This window comes from Typopeltis vanoorti, chromosome 6 (genome assembly GCF_054136105.1).
Source record: "Typopeltis vanoorti isolate ZY-2024b chromosome 6, IOZ_Tvanoo_1.0, whole genome shotgun sequence".
NCBI lineage: Eukaryota > Metazoa > Arthropoda > Arachnida > Uropygi > Thelyphonidae > Typopeltis > Typopeltis vanoorti.
Window position 1 is genome coordinate 65,733,937 of NC_143554.1, and position 15,076 is coordinate 65,749,012.

Below are 15,076 nucleotides of genomic sequence, written 5' to 3' on the forward strand. Positions count from 1 at the left end.
GCAACACATATACTCTGTCTTACTTCTGCTCAGTCTCATACCTCTCTCTTCCAGTACTTTTCTCCATCTTTCCAGTTTAGTTCCTGCTTCTTCTCTTGAATCTACACACAACAAGATGTCATCTGCATACAACATTGTCCAAGGCGCATCTTCTCTCACCTCCTCTGTTACCACATCCATCACAATATTAAACAGAAATGGACTTAATGCTGACCCTTAATGCAAGCCAACTGTTACTTGAAAACTTTCTGTCTGTCCCAAACAGGTCCGAACACTTGTCTTCACATTTCTGTACATTTCCTGCACCAACCTGACATATTTCTCCGGCACCTTCTTCTCCCTCAGACACCTCCAGACTTCTTGTCTTGGCACTCTATCATATGCTTTCTCCAGATCAATAAATACCAGATGTAGCTCCCTTTGTTTCTCTCGATATTTTTCCATCATCTGCCGTAACCCAAAGATAGCATCTGTTGTTGATCTACCAGGCATGAAACCAAATTGTTCCTTTGCAATCTCCACCTCCTTCCTCAATCTACCATCAAGAACTCTTTCTAGGATCTTCATTGTGTGGGACATCAACTTTATTCCTCTGTAATTTTTACAGTCTTGTGCATCCCCTTTACTCTCCTTCCATTCCTCAGGTATATTTTCCTGTTGGCAAACTTTCATGAACAGGTCCCACAGCAGGTCAATTCCCTCTTCCCCCAGTGCCTTCCATGCCTCCACTGGAATTCTGTCGGGGCCCACCGATTTTCCATTCTTCATCCTCTTCATGGCCTCCGTCACTTCCACTCTACTGATGTTCTGCACCATCCCCTCAGAAGGGTGCCCATCTCCTCTGAGAGTCCTTGCATTTTCCTCATTCAAAAGTCCCTGAAAGTATATTTTCCATCTGTTTCTTATGTCCACATACTTCCATAATACTCTTCCTTCAGCATCTTAGATCTGCCTCACATGTAAGATGTCCTTTGCTGCTTTATGTCTACATTTCGCTAGTTGGTAAATTTTTCTCTGTCCTTCCTTTGTTTCTAATTGATCATACAGATCTTGATATGCTATGGCCTTCACCTGTGCCACAACTCTCTTGGCTTCTTGCTTTCTCTCTTTGTACATCTCTCTGTCCTCTTCCACTCTTGACTCATCCCACTTCTGCTTTGCCTTCCTCTTAGCTGTCACTGCCACTTATACATCATTATTCCACCAACCCTCCTTCTGCTCTCTAATCTTTCCAGATGTCTCACCAAGCACCTCGATTGCACAGCTCAGGATTACTTTTGAATTATGTTTCCACCAATCCTGTACACTTTCCAGTCCATCCGAAATCCTCTCTAACACCCTCTCCCTAAAACGATTCCTCACACTTTCCTCTTTTAAGCAAAACCACTTAATTGTCTTCATTCCACGGCATCCAGAGGTTCTTATCTTCGATCTTATTTGAAAGTCTGCGCACAGCAGTCGGTGTTGTTGTGCTACTTGATCTGTTGGAATTATAAATTTGGAGAGATAAAATATATAAACAAAAGGAAGGAACAGCAATGAACTCACTCTTATCACATAACTTAGCCAACTTTTTTCTTGAAAACCTAGAACATAAAATTTTTGCTCTTGACCCAAAATCAACAATTTCGCTATGCTATGTCCGTGACATATTTGGAGTTCACACAGAACCTGAACTCTACTCATTTCTACAAAAAAAAAATCAGCATACTGCAGCCTAGTATCAAGTTCACACTAAAAAAGGAATAATCAAAAGTAATTTCGTTTTTTGATGTACACATCTAACATAAAGAAGATGGATCTATTTCCACTTCTGTGTACGAAAACAACTTTTTCAGGTTGTTACATCAATAATACATCAGTTCGTCATTCACCTCAAAAATATGGTATCATAAGATCACTAGAATCCAGAGCACACAACATTTGTTCTTCTGAAGAATCTCTAAAACAAGAAGTGGAATTATCAAAGAAAGAGCCTTACTAAATGGATATAATCCAATAACAACCCAAAAAATAATTAACCACTCCCCTACAAATCAACCCAGATAAGAAGAAGCCCACAGGACTCCTATACCATATATTAAAGGCATATCTGAACGTTTGTTAAAATTATGAAAAATATCAACTGATTGCTATTTACAAACCCAACAACCAAATTCACAACTTGCTACCTTCTCTAAGTGACCTCATCAATGATGCTATCTGGAATATAAAGTACCATGTTCATGTAACTTGTCTTTGGACAAACAAGAAGATCTACAAATAAACGTATTTCTGAACATCAAGACCACATCTGCCTTATCAAACCTCACAAATCTGGCCTTGCACAACATGAAATTAAAACTGCTAACCATAGGATCCAATAGCAAAATGCTAAGCTACTATACAGATCCATATATAAATATTAATGTTTATATAAAGTAAGTGCTGAAGCCTTACTTCATAGACCTAATCTTAATTGAAACGACTGTCTCAATGGAATATAATAGATTTAGTTTAATCCTTTATCCCAGTGAGAGCAAACAAAGTTTGCGCCTGAAAATATCTTCAGGACTAAATATAGTGTTGTACTATTCTTATCCAGTAAGTAGTGCAACACCAAGGCAACTCGTGGCAAAGGTGGAGCAAGCTACCAGGCACTTCTTGCTCCACCTTTGCCACGAGTTGCCTTGGTGTTGCACTACTTACTGGATAAGAATAGTACAACACTATATTTAGTCCTGAAGATATTTTCAGGCGCAAACTTTGTTTGCTCTCACTGGGATAAAGGATTAAACTAAATCTATTATAGTCTAACCTAGTGATAAATAAATTTTCAACATCTGTCTCAATGGAAGTTTTTCCATTTGGTTATACTATAAATTAAAGATGCCAAGAAATTATATTCTTGGTTTAATCCTTTATTCAAGTGTAAGAAGAAAAAGTTTGCGCCTGAAGTATTTCAGGACAGGGCAACTCGTATATACAGGCTAATGACTTCACATCAATTGCCTTAGTATCCCATAATGTAAAGCATGTATTCTTACGGACATGTATAATGCTATGCATTACGGAAAGGAGGTGACACCAAGTTAACATCTTTAATTTATAATATAACCAAGTGGAAAAACTTCCAGCAACTATCTCTAATCCAGAGTATTTTAATAATAAGGTGTGACCCCTTTTGTCTATTTGTATGTGGAAATATGACTTCTGCATTACCTTGAAAATACTTCCAGCACAAACTTTGTTTACTTACACTTGGATAAAGGATTAAACCAAGAATATAATTTCTTGGAATCTTTAATTTATAACGACTGACTCACTATTCCAAAAGTTTGGGAAATTGTTATCCTCAATTGTATTAAATAATTATCTGTAATATTTTAATTTAATTTAATTAATTTCAGCCTAATAGTTTTAATCATGAACATGTGACTGTATACGCAGAGAGATTCCAATTTAAGCAAGTGCATTACTGTTTTTTGAATTCAATTCCTTTTCTTGTTTGATTGTTACTGATGATGATTTATGATACATAAGACGAAATATTTACATAATAAAAAATTATTTACTATGACATAAGTGTTTTCTATAGTTATGGATATCCTACAGGTTTCACTATATAAAAAAAAAATAATAATTTCCTATAGCCTTTTGTTGCCTAAGCGACTGAATCATTATCAAATGAAATTTGTATTCTCCCTAGTATTCAATATGTGGATTATTCCTGCTAGAAAAATTGTAGTTCTTTTTTTTTTTTCTGGATGCTAATGTAGGTTGTAGACAAGCCATCTAAATCCTTGGGAATTTTATGCCATTGTTTTTATTGAGATTGGGTTGATGACAAGCATTTCACAGGCTTTATTGAATTTATGTTCATACCACATTTTGGTATAATGTAAGGACTATTGCCTTTCCAATCAATCTTGTGGCACATTTCAAGTGTGGGTGGGAAAGAGAAGACTATCTTTAGATGAGGTGAGTATACACTATCTGATCAAAAGTATCAAGACACTCCTTAGTAGTACCGGATATGGCTATATACATTGCAACCATGGCTCACAAAAGATGTACACATCTTCAGAGACAAACATTAACAGTAAAATGGGTACACTGAAGAGCTCAGTGATGACTTTCAATGTAGCACTATCACAGGATGCCAACTTTGCATCTATCCGAATTAACTGTAAGTGATATGAAGTGGAAATGCCTAGGAGCAACAACAACAGCAGCAGAACTATGACCTGGCAGACCACATAAAATCACAGGGTTGGGCTGCTGAATATTGAACCACATGGCAAAAATTGCCTGTCCTCCTTTGAAATGCCTCTGTAAGCAATGCCAGCACCAAAACTGTTCACCAGAAGTTGAAGAGCATGGAATTTCATGATTGCATAGCCACAAACAAGCCTAACATCAGGTGGAGTGGTGTAAAGCTCACTGCCATTGCACTCTGGAGCACTGGAAATGTGTTCTATGGAGTGATGAATCATACTTCACCATCTGACAGTTCGACAGATGAGTGAGTTTGGTGAATCCAGGAGAACACCACCTGCCTGAATGTGATGTGCAAACTGTGAACTTTGGTGGGGAAGGCATCATGGTCTGCGGATGCATTTCGTGGTATGGCTGGGCCTCCTAGTTCCAGTGGCAGGGAATCATAACACTGCAGCCTACATTCTAGACAATTCTATGCTTCGAACTTTATGGCAACAGTTCAGTGAAGTCCCTTTCCTATATCAATACTATAATGCCAGATCCACAAAGTGGGGGTCTGTGTAGGAATGATTTAATGAGATGGGTGTTGAAGAACTTGCTGGCATGTACATAGTCCTAATCTCAACCCTCTCGAACACATTTGGGATGAATTGGAATGAAAAGTGCAAGTTAGTCTGAATCATCTAACATCAGTGACTAACCTGACTAATGCTCTTCTGAAAGAACGGAAGGAAATTTACTGCAACAACATAGCAACACAGTGGAAAAGTCTTCCCAGACGATTTCAAGACTTATAGGCAGAGGGTGGACCAACTACATATTAAACCTTTCATATTGGAATGAGAGTTGGGATGAGCAGACATCTGGATAGTTTTGATCAGATAACAAATTGTAAGGGTTCCATTTACGAGGATGCTAATGACACTTACTTTTGGTGCAGGATGATGAGTCTTTATGTATGTATCAGCCCTATGCATGTGTCCATCTGTGCACAGGTTTACAGTAAATGTGAAGGATAGCCAGCCTGAGTGATGATGTGTAACAACAGTATCTAGAAATGGTGGAAGTGTGTTATTGTTTTGGATTTCAATGATGAACTGAATGTGTCTGTCTTGTTTGTTTAGGTGGCCGAGGAAACTATTCAAAGTTTGGTGTCTGTGGGACCCAATGACAAATATGTTAACTTTAGCCAAACTTTGGATTTTAAGGTCACTGAATCTAAAGCTCATTCAGAATGTTCCATATAAAAGTTAGCTATATGGGATGAGCAGGTGTGGAGGGAAAGTGGTGAGTCCATGGCAATACCTTTTATTTATTTATTTATTTTTTTTTTTGTTAGCAGTTTTGCCTTATGAAATAACTGGACCAAAGTATATGGGCAAAGAGGGCCAGATTGTTGGGAGGGAATTTATCTTGTATGAAGAAACTTGCTGGTGATTGGAAGACATATATGAAAAAGAAAGTCATCACATTTAAAGTGAAAACTGACTGTAAATGTTCATTGTTGAGTGTGATGTCCTTAATTTTGGTTATGAAGCGTATGTTTTTTTATGTAAGGGGGGGGGGGAACGACCTGCCAATTCTTTTAGCTATCAAGCCACAGTGGTACATTATTTTTATGTATTTTTGGAAGGCCATTACATTCTGGGGGAGTGCACATAATGCAGTCAATTAAGCGATTCTACTGCTTTCTTTTTAATGTGTTCTGTTGGATTATGGTTCACTAATCGGTATCATTGTTAGATATGAACTGGTTCCTTTTTTTCAAACGTAAATTGTTTGGTTAAGAATGACAGTAGCATTAACTTTGTTGGGCTTTGGTAATAACAATATCTTTGTTTTAAGGGATTTAATGACTGTTATTTCATCTTTACTAAGATTGTTCTTCAGTACTTTATTATTGTAAAGGATCTGGATGTTTCAACAGTATTTTTTCAGCTAGGAATTTTAGATCTCTTTCAATAATGATATATAAAATCTAGTTTATTAACTGACTTTTATACAGCTTTCCTTTCATCTTACAACTCACTCTCTTGTCGCACAGGACCCTGCAAATCTTCCTCCAGTTCATCCAGCAGCATGTTATTCGGTGCTGTATTTCCTCATCCAGGTCACCATTCCTCTTGATGGCCAACCCAAGGTACTTGAATTTCTTCCCTGAAGTTAACCTTTCACCCTGGAGTCGTATTATCATATCCTCGTCACTCCCTGTTGACATATATTTGGTCTTTACCCAGTTAATTTTCATGCCTCTCTCCTCCAATACCTTTCTCCACTCTTCCAGGGTCTTTTCAAGCTTCTCTCGGGATGATTCGCAGAGAACAATATCATCGGCAAACATCATGCTCCCTGGCGCCTCCTCCTTGATGTCCTCCACTAGTACATCCATGACCAGATCAAAGAGGCAGAGGCTCAGAGTTGATCGCTGATGGAGCCCTACGACAATGGGGAACCCCTCTGTCATGCAGACACTAGACCTGAGTTTTCGCTCCCTCATACATCTCCTTCACCAACCTCACGTACTTCTCTGACATACACCCCCATACCTCCTGCCTGGCCACTCTGTGTATGTCTCTTCCAGGTCTATAAACACCAGATGTAGCATCTCCCTATATTTCTCCATCAATCGCCTTAGCACAAATATTGCATCCATTGTCCCTCTTCGTGGCATAAATCCAAACTGCTCCTCACCAATTTTTGTTTCCCACCATATCCTTCCTTCAATTACTCTTTCCCATATCTTCAATGTGTGTGACATCAGCCTGATCCCTCAATAGTTGTCACAATCTTGAATATCTCCTTTTCCCTTGTAGATTGGGAAGAGAATGCTTTTCCTCCATTCCTCTGGTATCTTTTCCTGTTGGGCTATTTTCCTCATCAGATCCCATTGAAGATAAGTCATATTATAAAACTGTAAACTTCAAGTTTTCTCCCATTATCATTACAAATTCTGTGTAGCTTACAAAAAGGTTAAATAAAACTGATATAATTAATAGAACTTGTTACTGCATATTTTTCAAATATCAATGGCAACCTTACCTTTCCCATCTGTCTCTTGTAAAGATTTGCTCCAGATAATCTCCCCACAATGCCCATGCCTTTACTAGTGTATCATGAAGCTGTACTGCTGCACTGAAAGATTTGTTAGCATCATCTGAACGACCTATTTGGGCTAAAAACATGCCTTTAAGAGAATAAAATTCAGCTGTCATTTCTTTAGTAAAATACTTCAGATTCGTTGATTCAATCACTTCTAGACCCTGAAAAAGTAAATCAACATTTTGAAGCCTGATCAATTTATTATTGCAATGGCAAATAAACAAAGCTTAAGAAACAGAGGGAAGGAGAGAAATACCCCCCCCCCCCCAACAAAATGACAATTGTACTAGTTCTGATTCATACAAGATGTTACAAAAGTCATTATTCTATAGAAAAGATTGACTTCTATTTGGGTTTATAGGTCAGATTCATTTCAAACTAAGTTATACCAACTAGTTTCACCAACTATAGCTGTTGGCTTTGTCAGGGTAAAAGATATATAGATGTAAGACCACTTAAATGCTAAAACTGTAAATGAAACGAATATAATTACATTTTTACAAAAAACAGAAGAAGAAGAAGAATGCATACATCACACGCATGGAGCGTGTATGATTTCACTTGTTATGTAGGAATGTTCTATAATTTGTAGCAAAATTTAATTCTGGCAAGTTTAAAGATCTAATGAGAGTCTTCCAGATCTCAAGCAGAATTAATTCTTGATTTCTATTTAGGTTTTGTTTTGAATGAATAACTGTTGTGGCTTCTTTTATAATTTGGGAGCAGAAATCCTCCTCTAAGTAGGGCATGGAGCTTTTGTCCCATTCTATGATATGGTTTGTCCTAGAGAAATGAAAGGCTAACCCCCATTTTTTTCTCTATTATTGTTTACGTCTCCTATGTGTTCCTTTTTCCTGATTTCAAAACTTCTAGAAGTCTGGACAATATAGTTCAAGCCCCACGAGCAGGGGATGTTGTAGACTCCACCGAACCACTGAATTTTATTTTAGTCTAATTAAAGTAAGTTCTCTAATACAGAACTTTGTCTCCATAATTACTCATAATGAATGCACATTACCATTTAACTCTGAAGGAAAGGATTGTGTATAGTCTATTCATTATCAATATAAGTCATATTATAAAACTGTAGACTTCCAGCTTTTCTCCCATTATCATTAAAATCTAGATGTTGTAGATTTCTGCTCCCAAATGATAAAAGAAGCCACAACAGTTATTCGTTCAAAACAAAACCTAAATAGAAACCAAGGATTAATTCTGCCTGAGATCTGGAAGACCCTCATTAGATCTTTAAACTTACCAGAATTAAATTTGCTACAAATTATTGAACGTTCCTACATAACAACAAGTGAGATCATACATGCTCTATGTGTGTGATGTATGCGTTCTTCTGTTTCCTGTAAAAATGCAATTATATTCGGTTCATTTACAATTTTAGTGTAACAGTTTTAGCGTTTAAATGGTCTTACATCTATATATCTTTTATCCTGATGAAGCCAACAGATATAGTTGGGGAAACTAGTTGGTATAACTTAGTTTGAAATAAATCTGACCCATAAACCATAGAAGTCAATCTTTCCTATAGTTCTTGTGGTCAAAAATAACCGTTTAAACATTATTTCGTAAATTATGTTCAGAAAATGTCCAACAGATGACCCCATATCAATGTGCAAGGCAAACTCTTTTTAAGAGTTTGCCTTGCTTTATTGCATTTTTCCATGACCCTGCTGAAAATTAACCCAATAGATTGACTATTAGGGCTTGATGTTAACTTTTAGCTGAGAATTACTCTGTTTATGTAAACCTTTCCTTCATATGCCTCCACAAAAAAGTAAGGGCCATTAAATCAGTAGAGTACACAGATCAACTCAACTGTCATCATCTTTTTCTTCAAACTGGATTCTACTTGTGGATGAATTTTCTTCATTCCCTTCTATTTTCAGCATTTGAGACTGTGTAATTTGGAAAAACTGTTCTCAAAATCATATTTTAAAAATGATCAAATATTGGCTATTTTTGAAAGGGAGTTCAAATGCTTTTTTGAAAACACTCTGTACTTGTTTATGGGTAATATTCTGAGCTACAACTGTAGACGCTTCCTGGCTAACCTCCCTATGGCACTTTTGTGTCTCTTTCAGATGCCTGCACAAGTTTTTTTTTTTTTTTTCCCCCTCATGAAATTTGGATTGAATTAATCTCATGCAAGTTAGATTGAATTAATCTCATGCAAGTTAGATTGAATACCCGCTACCATTGATAAATTAATTTTGCCTTTATTAACTCTTTGTAGTCTGTATAAAGGACAGGCAAACAGCATGCAGAGAAGATATAAGCAGATCTAGCAGCTGCCATTTCATTTCCACTTAATTCTAATCTGACTAGAAAACCATCGCAATCAAACATCAATATTAAAGATCTCAGCGAGTCTTATAAATCTTACTTTTTGTTAGTGGTTTTCTTTTATCTGTACATTCTTGTAGATAGGCTTATACGTTGGTAACACACATGACCATTAAATTATTTAAGGAATTTACAATGTATGCTGGAATGTTAATTAAAAGCAACTTTAATAAATACCTCCTATATTTCGCAATGTCATATAGCCATCTTCATGGGAACATACAACTATGACATGTGCACGCAGCCACTACAAAAAGCTAATGAAGCAGTAGAGAGAAAAAACTACTGTTGTTCCTAGAGTCCTAAAGGTTCCCCCCTAGCAGGCTATATTGTGTTGTCTTGGCTGTTTGGCTGAAGTTCTCAAGATGCAAGCTTCCCAAATTTGGGGCAGTCTCATGCACCCAAATTTGTTGAGGTCTGAAAAACTTTTTAGAGCTGAGGCCAATTCCATGAACAATCTTTCATATTTAAATTTGCTGCAGTGTATTAACGTGGCTTTCTTGCAACGTATTCTGTGGTGGATATCCAGAGCATGGTCTGCATACCCAGAGTGGCTGTACTGGTGAAACTGGATGTAGTCTTTGTGTTCCAAAATCCTGACATTTGCTGTCCTGCCTGTTTGGCCAAAGTAGGACAGTCTACAGCTGCAAGGGATCTGGATACCCACCACAGAATACGTTGGAAGAAAGCTACATTAATACACCGCAGCAAATTTAAATATGAAAGATTGTTCATGGAATCAGCCTCAGCTCCAAACACCTTTCCAAACCTCAACAAATTTGGGTGCATGAGACCATTCCAAATTTGTGAAGCTTGCATCTTGAGAACTTCAGCCCAACAGCAAAGACAACATAATATAGCCTGCTGGGGAGGGGGAAACCTTTAGGACTCTAGGAACAACAGTAGTTTTTTCCTCTCTTCTGTTTCATTTGCTTTTTGTAGTGCCTGCGTGCATGTGTCATAGTTTTATGTTCCCACGAGGATGGGAATGTGACATTGCCGAAATATAGAAGGTATTTATTAAAGTTTCTTTTAATTAATATTCCAGTATACGTTGTAAATATCCTTAAATAATTTAATAATCATGTGTTACCAACGTACAAATCGATCTACAAGAATTACGATCATTCACGGAGATTCTATCGCACGCAAGGCCTGCCAATACGGCAAACTAAAGCTGAAGATAGAGACAACTAAATCATTTGACCTTCTTAAAATGTTGCGAGATAATGAAGTAATCCCAAATTGTGTAAAATTAAAGCACCGTTTCTCTTCACAGAAGGCTGTCTGCATTTATAACACTGTGCTAGCTTCGCCCTACAAGAACAAATCACAGCAACACGAGTTCTCTTAGCCAACGTAAACAAAGCTATTCGGGCGCAGAAGGAGGAGGAGCTTTTTGACACGCTGAACCTTTGGACGATTCTCTACGACATCTCATGTGCTTTGGCAGCAAAAACATTTGAAAACATACGAAGTCGGCACATCAAAAAATTTGGAAACTTGAAAAAGGACTCTACCTCCGAACCTCAACAGCAACTCAACACTGTAATCAACATTTCTTCCATTACTTTGAAGCCTGAGGCACTCAACGCACTGGCACGTGGCCACAATTTCATCATATCTCCTAAGAAAATACCGGCTGAAGAAATAATGATTCAGATAGAACGTGGTATCGCAATCTTCCAAACCATATCGCCAACAATATCAGACTGGATGTATCCGGTGTTCTCACAAAAGCAAGACTACCAAAAACCAACCTATCCAAAGGAGAATATAAAGCTCTACAAGAAATGAAGAAAAACAAAGAAATAATATTCACCAAAGTGGATAAGGGAAATGCCACTTCAACCAAACCGACTACACAGGTAAGCTTAATGCTTTATTGTTAGATCAGGCTACCTACCTCGCTATTGAGTATAATCCCACGAGCTTCCAAATTAGAACACTCCAAAGGCTCCTTAAGAAAGTCAATTCTTGGCCTGTGGAAGTTACCAACAAACTAAAACTTTTTAACTCTAGACTGCTCCGAATATATAGACTTCCAAAAATACAAAAACAAAATGTACCATTACATCTGGGATGGCATCGATTCCCACACATACAAATTAACTAAACATTTAGCCAAAGTGCTCACACACTATACTGGCAATACACCATCACACATAAAAAACTCAGCCCACTTCAAAGCCAGTATAGAAAACTTGTCACTCCAACATACTGACATAATGCTCAGTTTTGACGTCTCCTCCCTATTCACAAATGTCCCACTCAAGGAAACCTCAGAGCTCATCCAAGTCAAATTTCCTCCCGATATCTCAGCCCTATTTCAGTTCACAATGAACTCAGGCTATTTTGTTTGGCAAGGAAACTTCTACAAACAAATAGAGGGGACAGCCATGGGTTCTCCACTCTCCCCATCCCTGGCCAACTTCTTTATGGAGACTTTTGAAGAGAAACCCTTAAATTCAGCCCACAGTTTGGCTTCGCTACGTTGATGATGTGTTCGCTATTTGGCTACATGGCTCAGATACACTCCACTCCTTAACACACTTAAACAACCAACATCCCAGAATCCAGTTCACCTTGGAAAAAGAGGAAAACAACAGTCTCCCTTTCCTAGACACTCTAATCACTTGCCAGTCTGATGGATCCTTGGTTTTCTCAGTTTACAGAAAACCCACCCATACAGGCAGATACATTCACCAGCAATTCCCCCCCTCACAACAATATAGGGTTATAAAAACACTATATAATAGAGGCAAAATGAATCTATTCAGATGACAATGCCCTAACCACTGAACTAAACTACATCCTTAACACTTTCTTAGCCAATGGCTACAACCCCCCCAAAAAATATTAAAACCAGTTAACCAGAAACCCCACCCCTTCATAACAAAGATTACAGTAAATCCATCACCATTCCCTATATACGAGGAACCTCTGAAAAGTTAACCAAAATCTTAAAAAATATGACCTGACTTCTTGTTACAAACCACATAAAAAATTGGCATCCCTTATCGATACACCCAAAGACCAACCACTTCCCCCTAGACCTACATAGGGTATACCAGCTCCCTTGCAGCTGTAAACCGTCCTACTTTGGCCAAACAGGCAGGGCAGCAAATGTCAGGATTTCGGAACACAAAGACTACATCTGGTTTCACCAGTACAGCCACTCTGGGCTTGCAGACCATGCTCTGGATACCCGCTACAGAATATGTTGGAAGAAAGCCACGTTAATACACAGCAGCAAATTTAAATATGAAAGATTGTTCATGGAATCAGTCTCAGCTCTAAAAAACTTTCCAAACCTCAACAAATTTGGGTGCATGAGACTGCCCCAAATTTGGGAAGCTTGCATCTTGAGAACTTCAGCCCAACAGCCAAGACAACCCAATATAGCCCACTGATGGGGCACCTTTAGGATTCTAGGAACAACAGTAGTTTTTTCTGTCTTCTGTTTCATTTGCTTTTTGTAGTGCCTGTGTCATAGTTGTATGTTCCCATGAAGATGGCAGTGTGACAATGTCAAAATATAGGATGTATTTATTAAAGTTTTCTTTTAATTAATATTCCAGTATACATTGCAAATTCCTTAAATAATTTAACAGTTATGTGTACATGTGCAAGCTGGATGGCATGCAGCTGAACAGTACACAGAATGCATTTAAGCAGAATTTGATTTGAGGTAACATGATCAGAAAAAAAAAAAAAAAAAAACCAGCACATAGATCTCACATCCTAAACCACTGCTACAGATAAGCAACAAAACCAGAATGCTCTGCTCTGTGTATATTAAACAGATGCAGGTGTAGTGATGATGGAGTATAAACCTAAAGGAGAATATTATTATCATGTTAACTGCAATTATACTGCAAGCTCGTATAATCTCTTTCACATGCATATTTAAATGGGTGAAGGACAGTCACATAGTCACAAAGTGCAACATTGAACTTTGTAATATAGAGAAAAATACCAGTCCACACTGAATGCTTTGGTAAAGACTTAATTTTTAGGACATTGCTGGTGATAAGAAGTTCTGTTCAAGTGAGGGAGCAGGTTTGTTTACTTCAATTATAAGAGCCATGAAATAAGGGATGTGTGAAATATACTAGACCTGTATACCTTAATGACAGACAGGATTGAGATTTAAACATAATTAAATTTAGAGTGAACAGAAGGAGATTAAATGCTCATTCTCTCTTTCCATTTGAAAAGGAGGAGTTTTATGCACTTGACTACCTTTCAAATTTAGATTTAATAATGTTTTGTTTGTAGCTGTTGCAAGCTGCAGTGCAGGCAGAGTACAAAGCTTGAATTTAGTCACAAGCCACTTGTGTTATGCTGAATTTTATTCATGAAATGTATAGATATACTTTACTAGAGCCGAGGCTTAGATCGTGCTCTGGGTTTTGAAGGGAGTGGAGATGAAGACCTTCATTCCATTCAGAATTATTTCTGTTGTTTGATTTGAGCAGACATTTTTGGATAGAGCAGTTAACAGACTATCAAAAGATGGAGGTCACTGTATATGCTACAAGTGCAATGCCAAAAGATACAAATTTGAGGCTGGTTGGATGAAGTTTGTTCAGAAGGGTCAGAGTGGTTATCCAAATTTGGAGAACGATAGAGACAGCAAGGAATGCTTCAAAATGAAGAGATAAGGAAATTTTGAGATAGAGCAGATCAAAAATGAGGAAATTCTAGGGTTGACAATCTCTAAGATGGGATGTCAGATCTAATGAATGTACATATTGGTAATGTTCCATTAGGAATGATAGGCAGGATTTGAATGACTGTCATTGGTAAAGTGAATGTGGAACTTTTCATTTTGCATATAGGAGGGTGGTCTGAAAAGTTCTCAGTCCAACAATGAAAAAAACAAATTTATAGTTTCAAAATTATTATTATTATTATTCAATATAATCTCCCTTAAGACTAATACATTTATTCCAACGATGCTCCAGCGCCATCATCCCATCCCCTGTAGTGGTTCTCAGTAAGATCTGCAAAACACCCCTCTACAGCTGCAATCATCATCTCTTGATTCGAAGAAAAATACTGTCCAGTGAGGAAGAGTTTTAGTTTTGGGAAGAGATAAGAGTCAGAGGGAGCCAAATCTGGGGAATAGGGTGGATGTTCCAACAATTCATAGTGCAGATCCCTTAATTTTACCATTGCCAAAACACCTTTGTGGGCAGGTGCATTGTCTTGATGAAAGATGATTTTTTTTCCTTCTGCAAACTGGGTCTTTTCTCATAAATTTTTTCATCTAGTCTGATAAAAAAATAAGAATAATATTCTCAGTTATTGTTTTACCCTTTTCAAAATAATTAATAAACAAAATGCCTTTAGCATCCGATGTCATGACCTTTCCTGCTGGTGGAACTGACTTTGTCTTCTTTGGCGCTGAACA

General features: G+C 37.6%; 1 protein-coding gene across 1 annotated transcript in view; it reads right to left on the reverse strand.

The window, feature by feature from the left end:
* Window positions 1-15,076, reverse strand: part of Nipped-A (Transcription-associated protein Nipped-A) — a 936,100-nt gene that overhangs the window by 151,263 nt on the left and 769,761 nt on the right. The window contains exon 53 of the mRNA XM_090393977.1: window positions 7,240-7,460. Coding sequence (XP_090250103.1) covers window positions 7,240-7,460 — 221 coding nt within the window. The remainder of the gene's footprint in view (window positions 1-7,239; window positions 7,461-15,076) is intronic.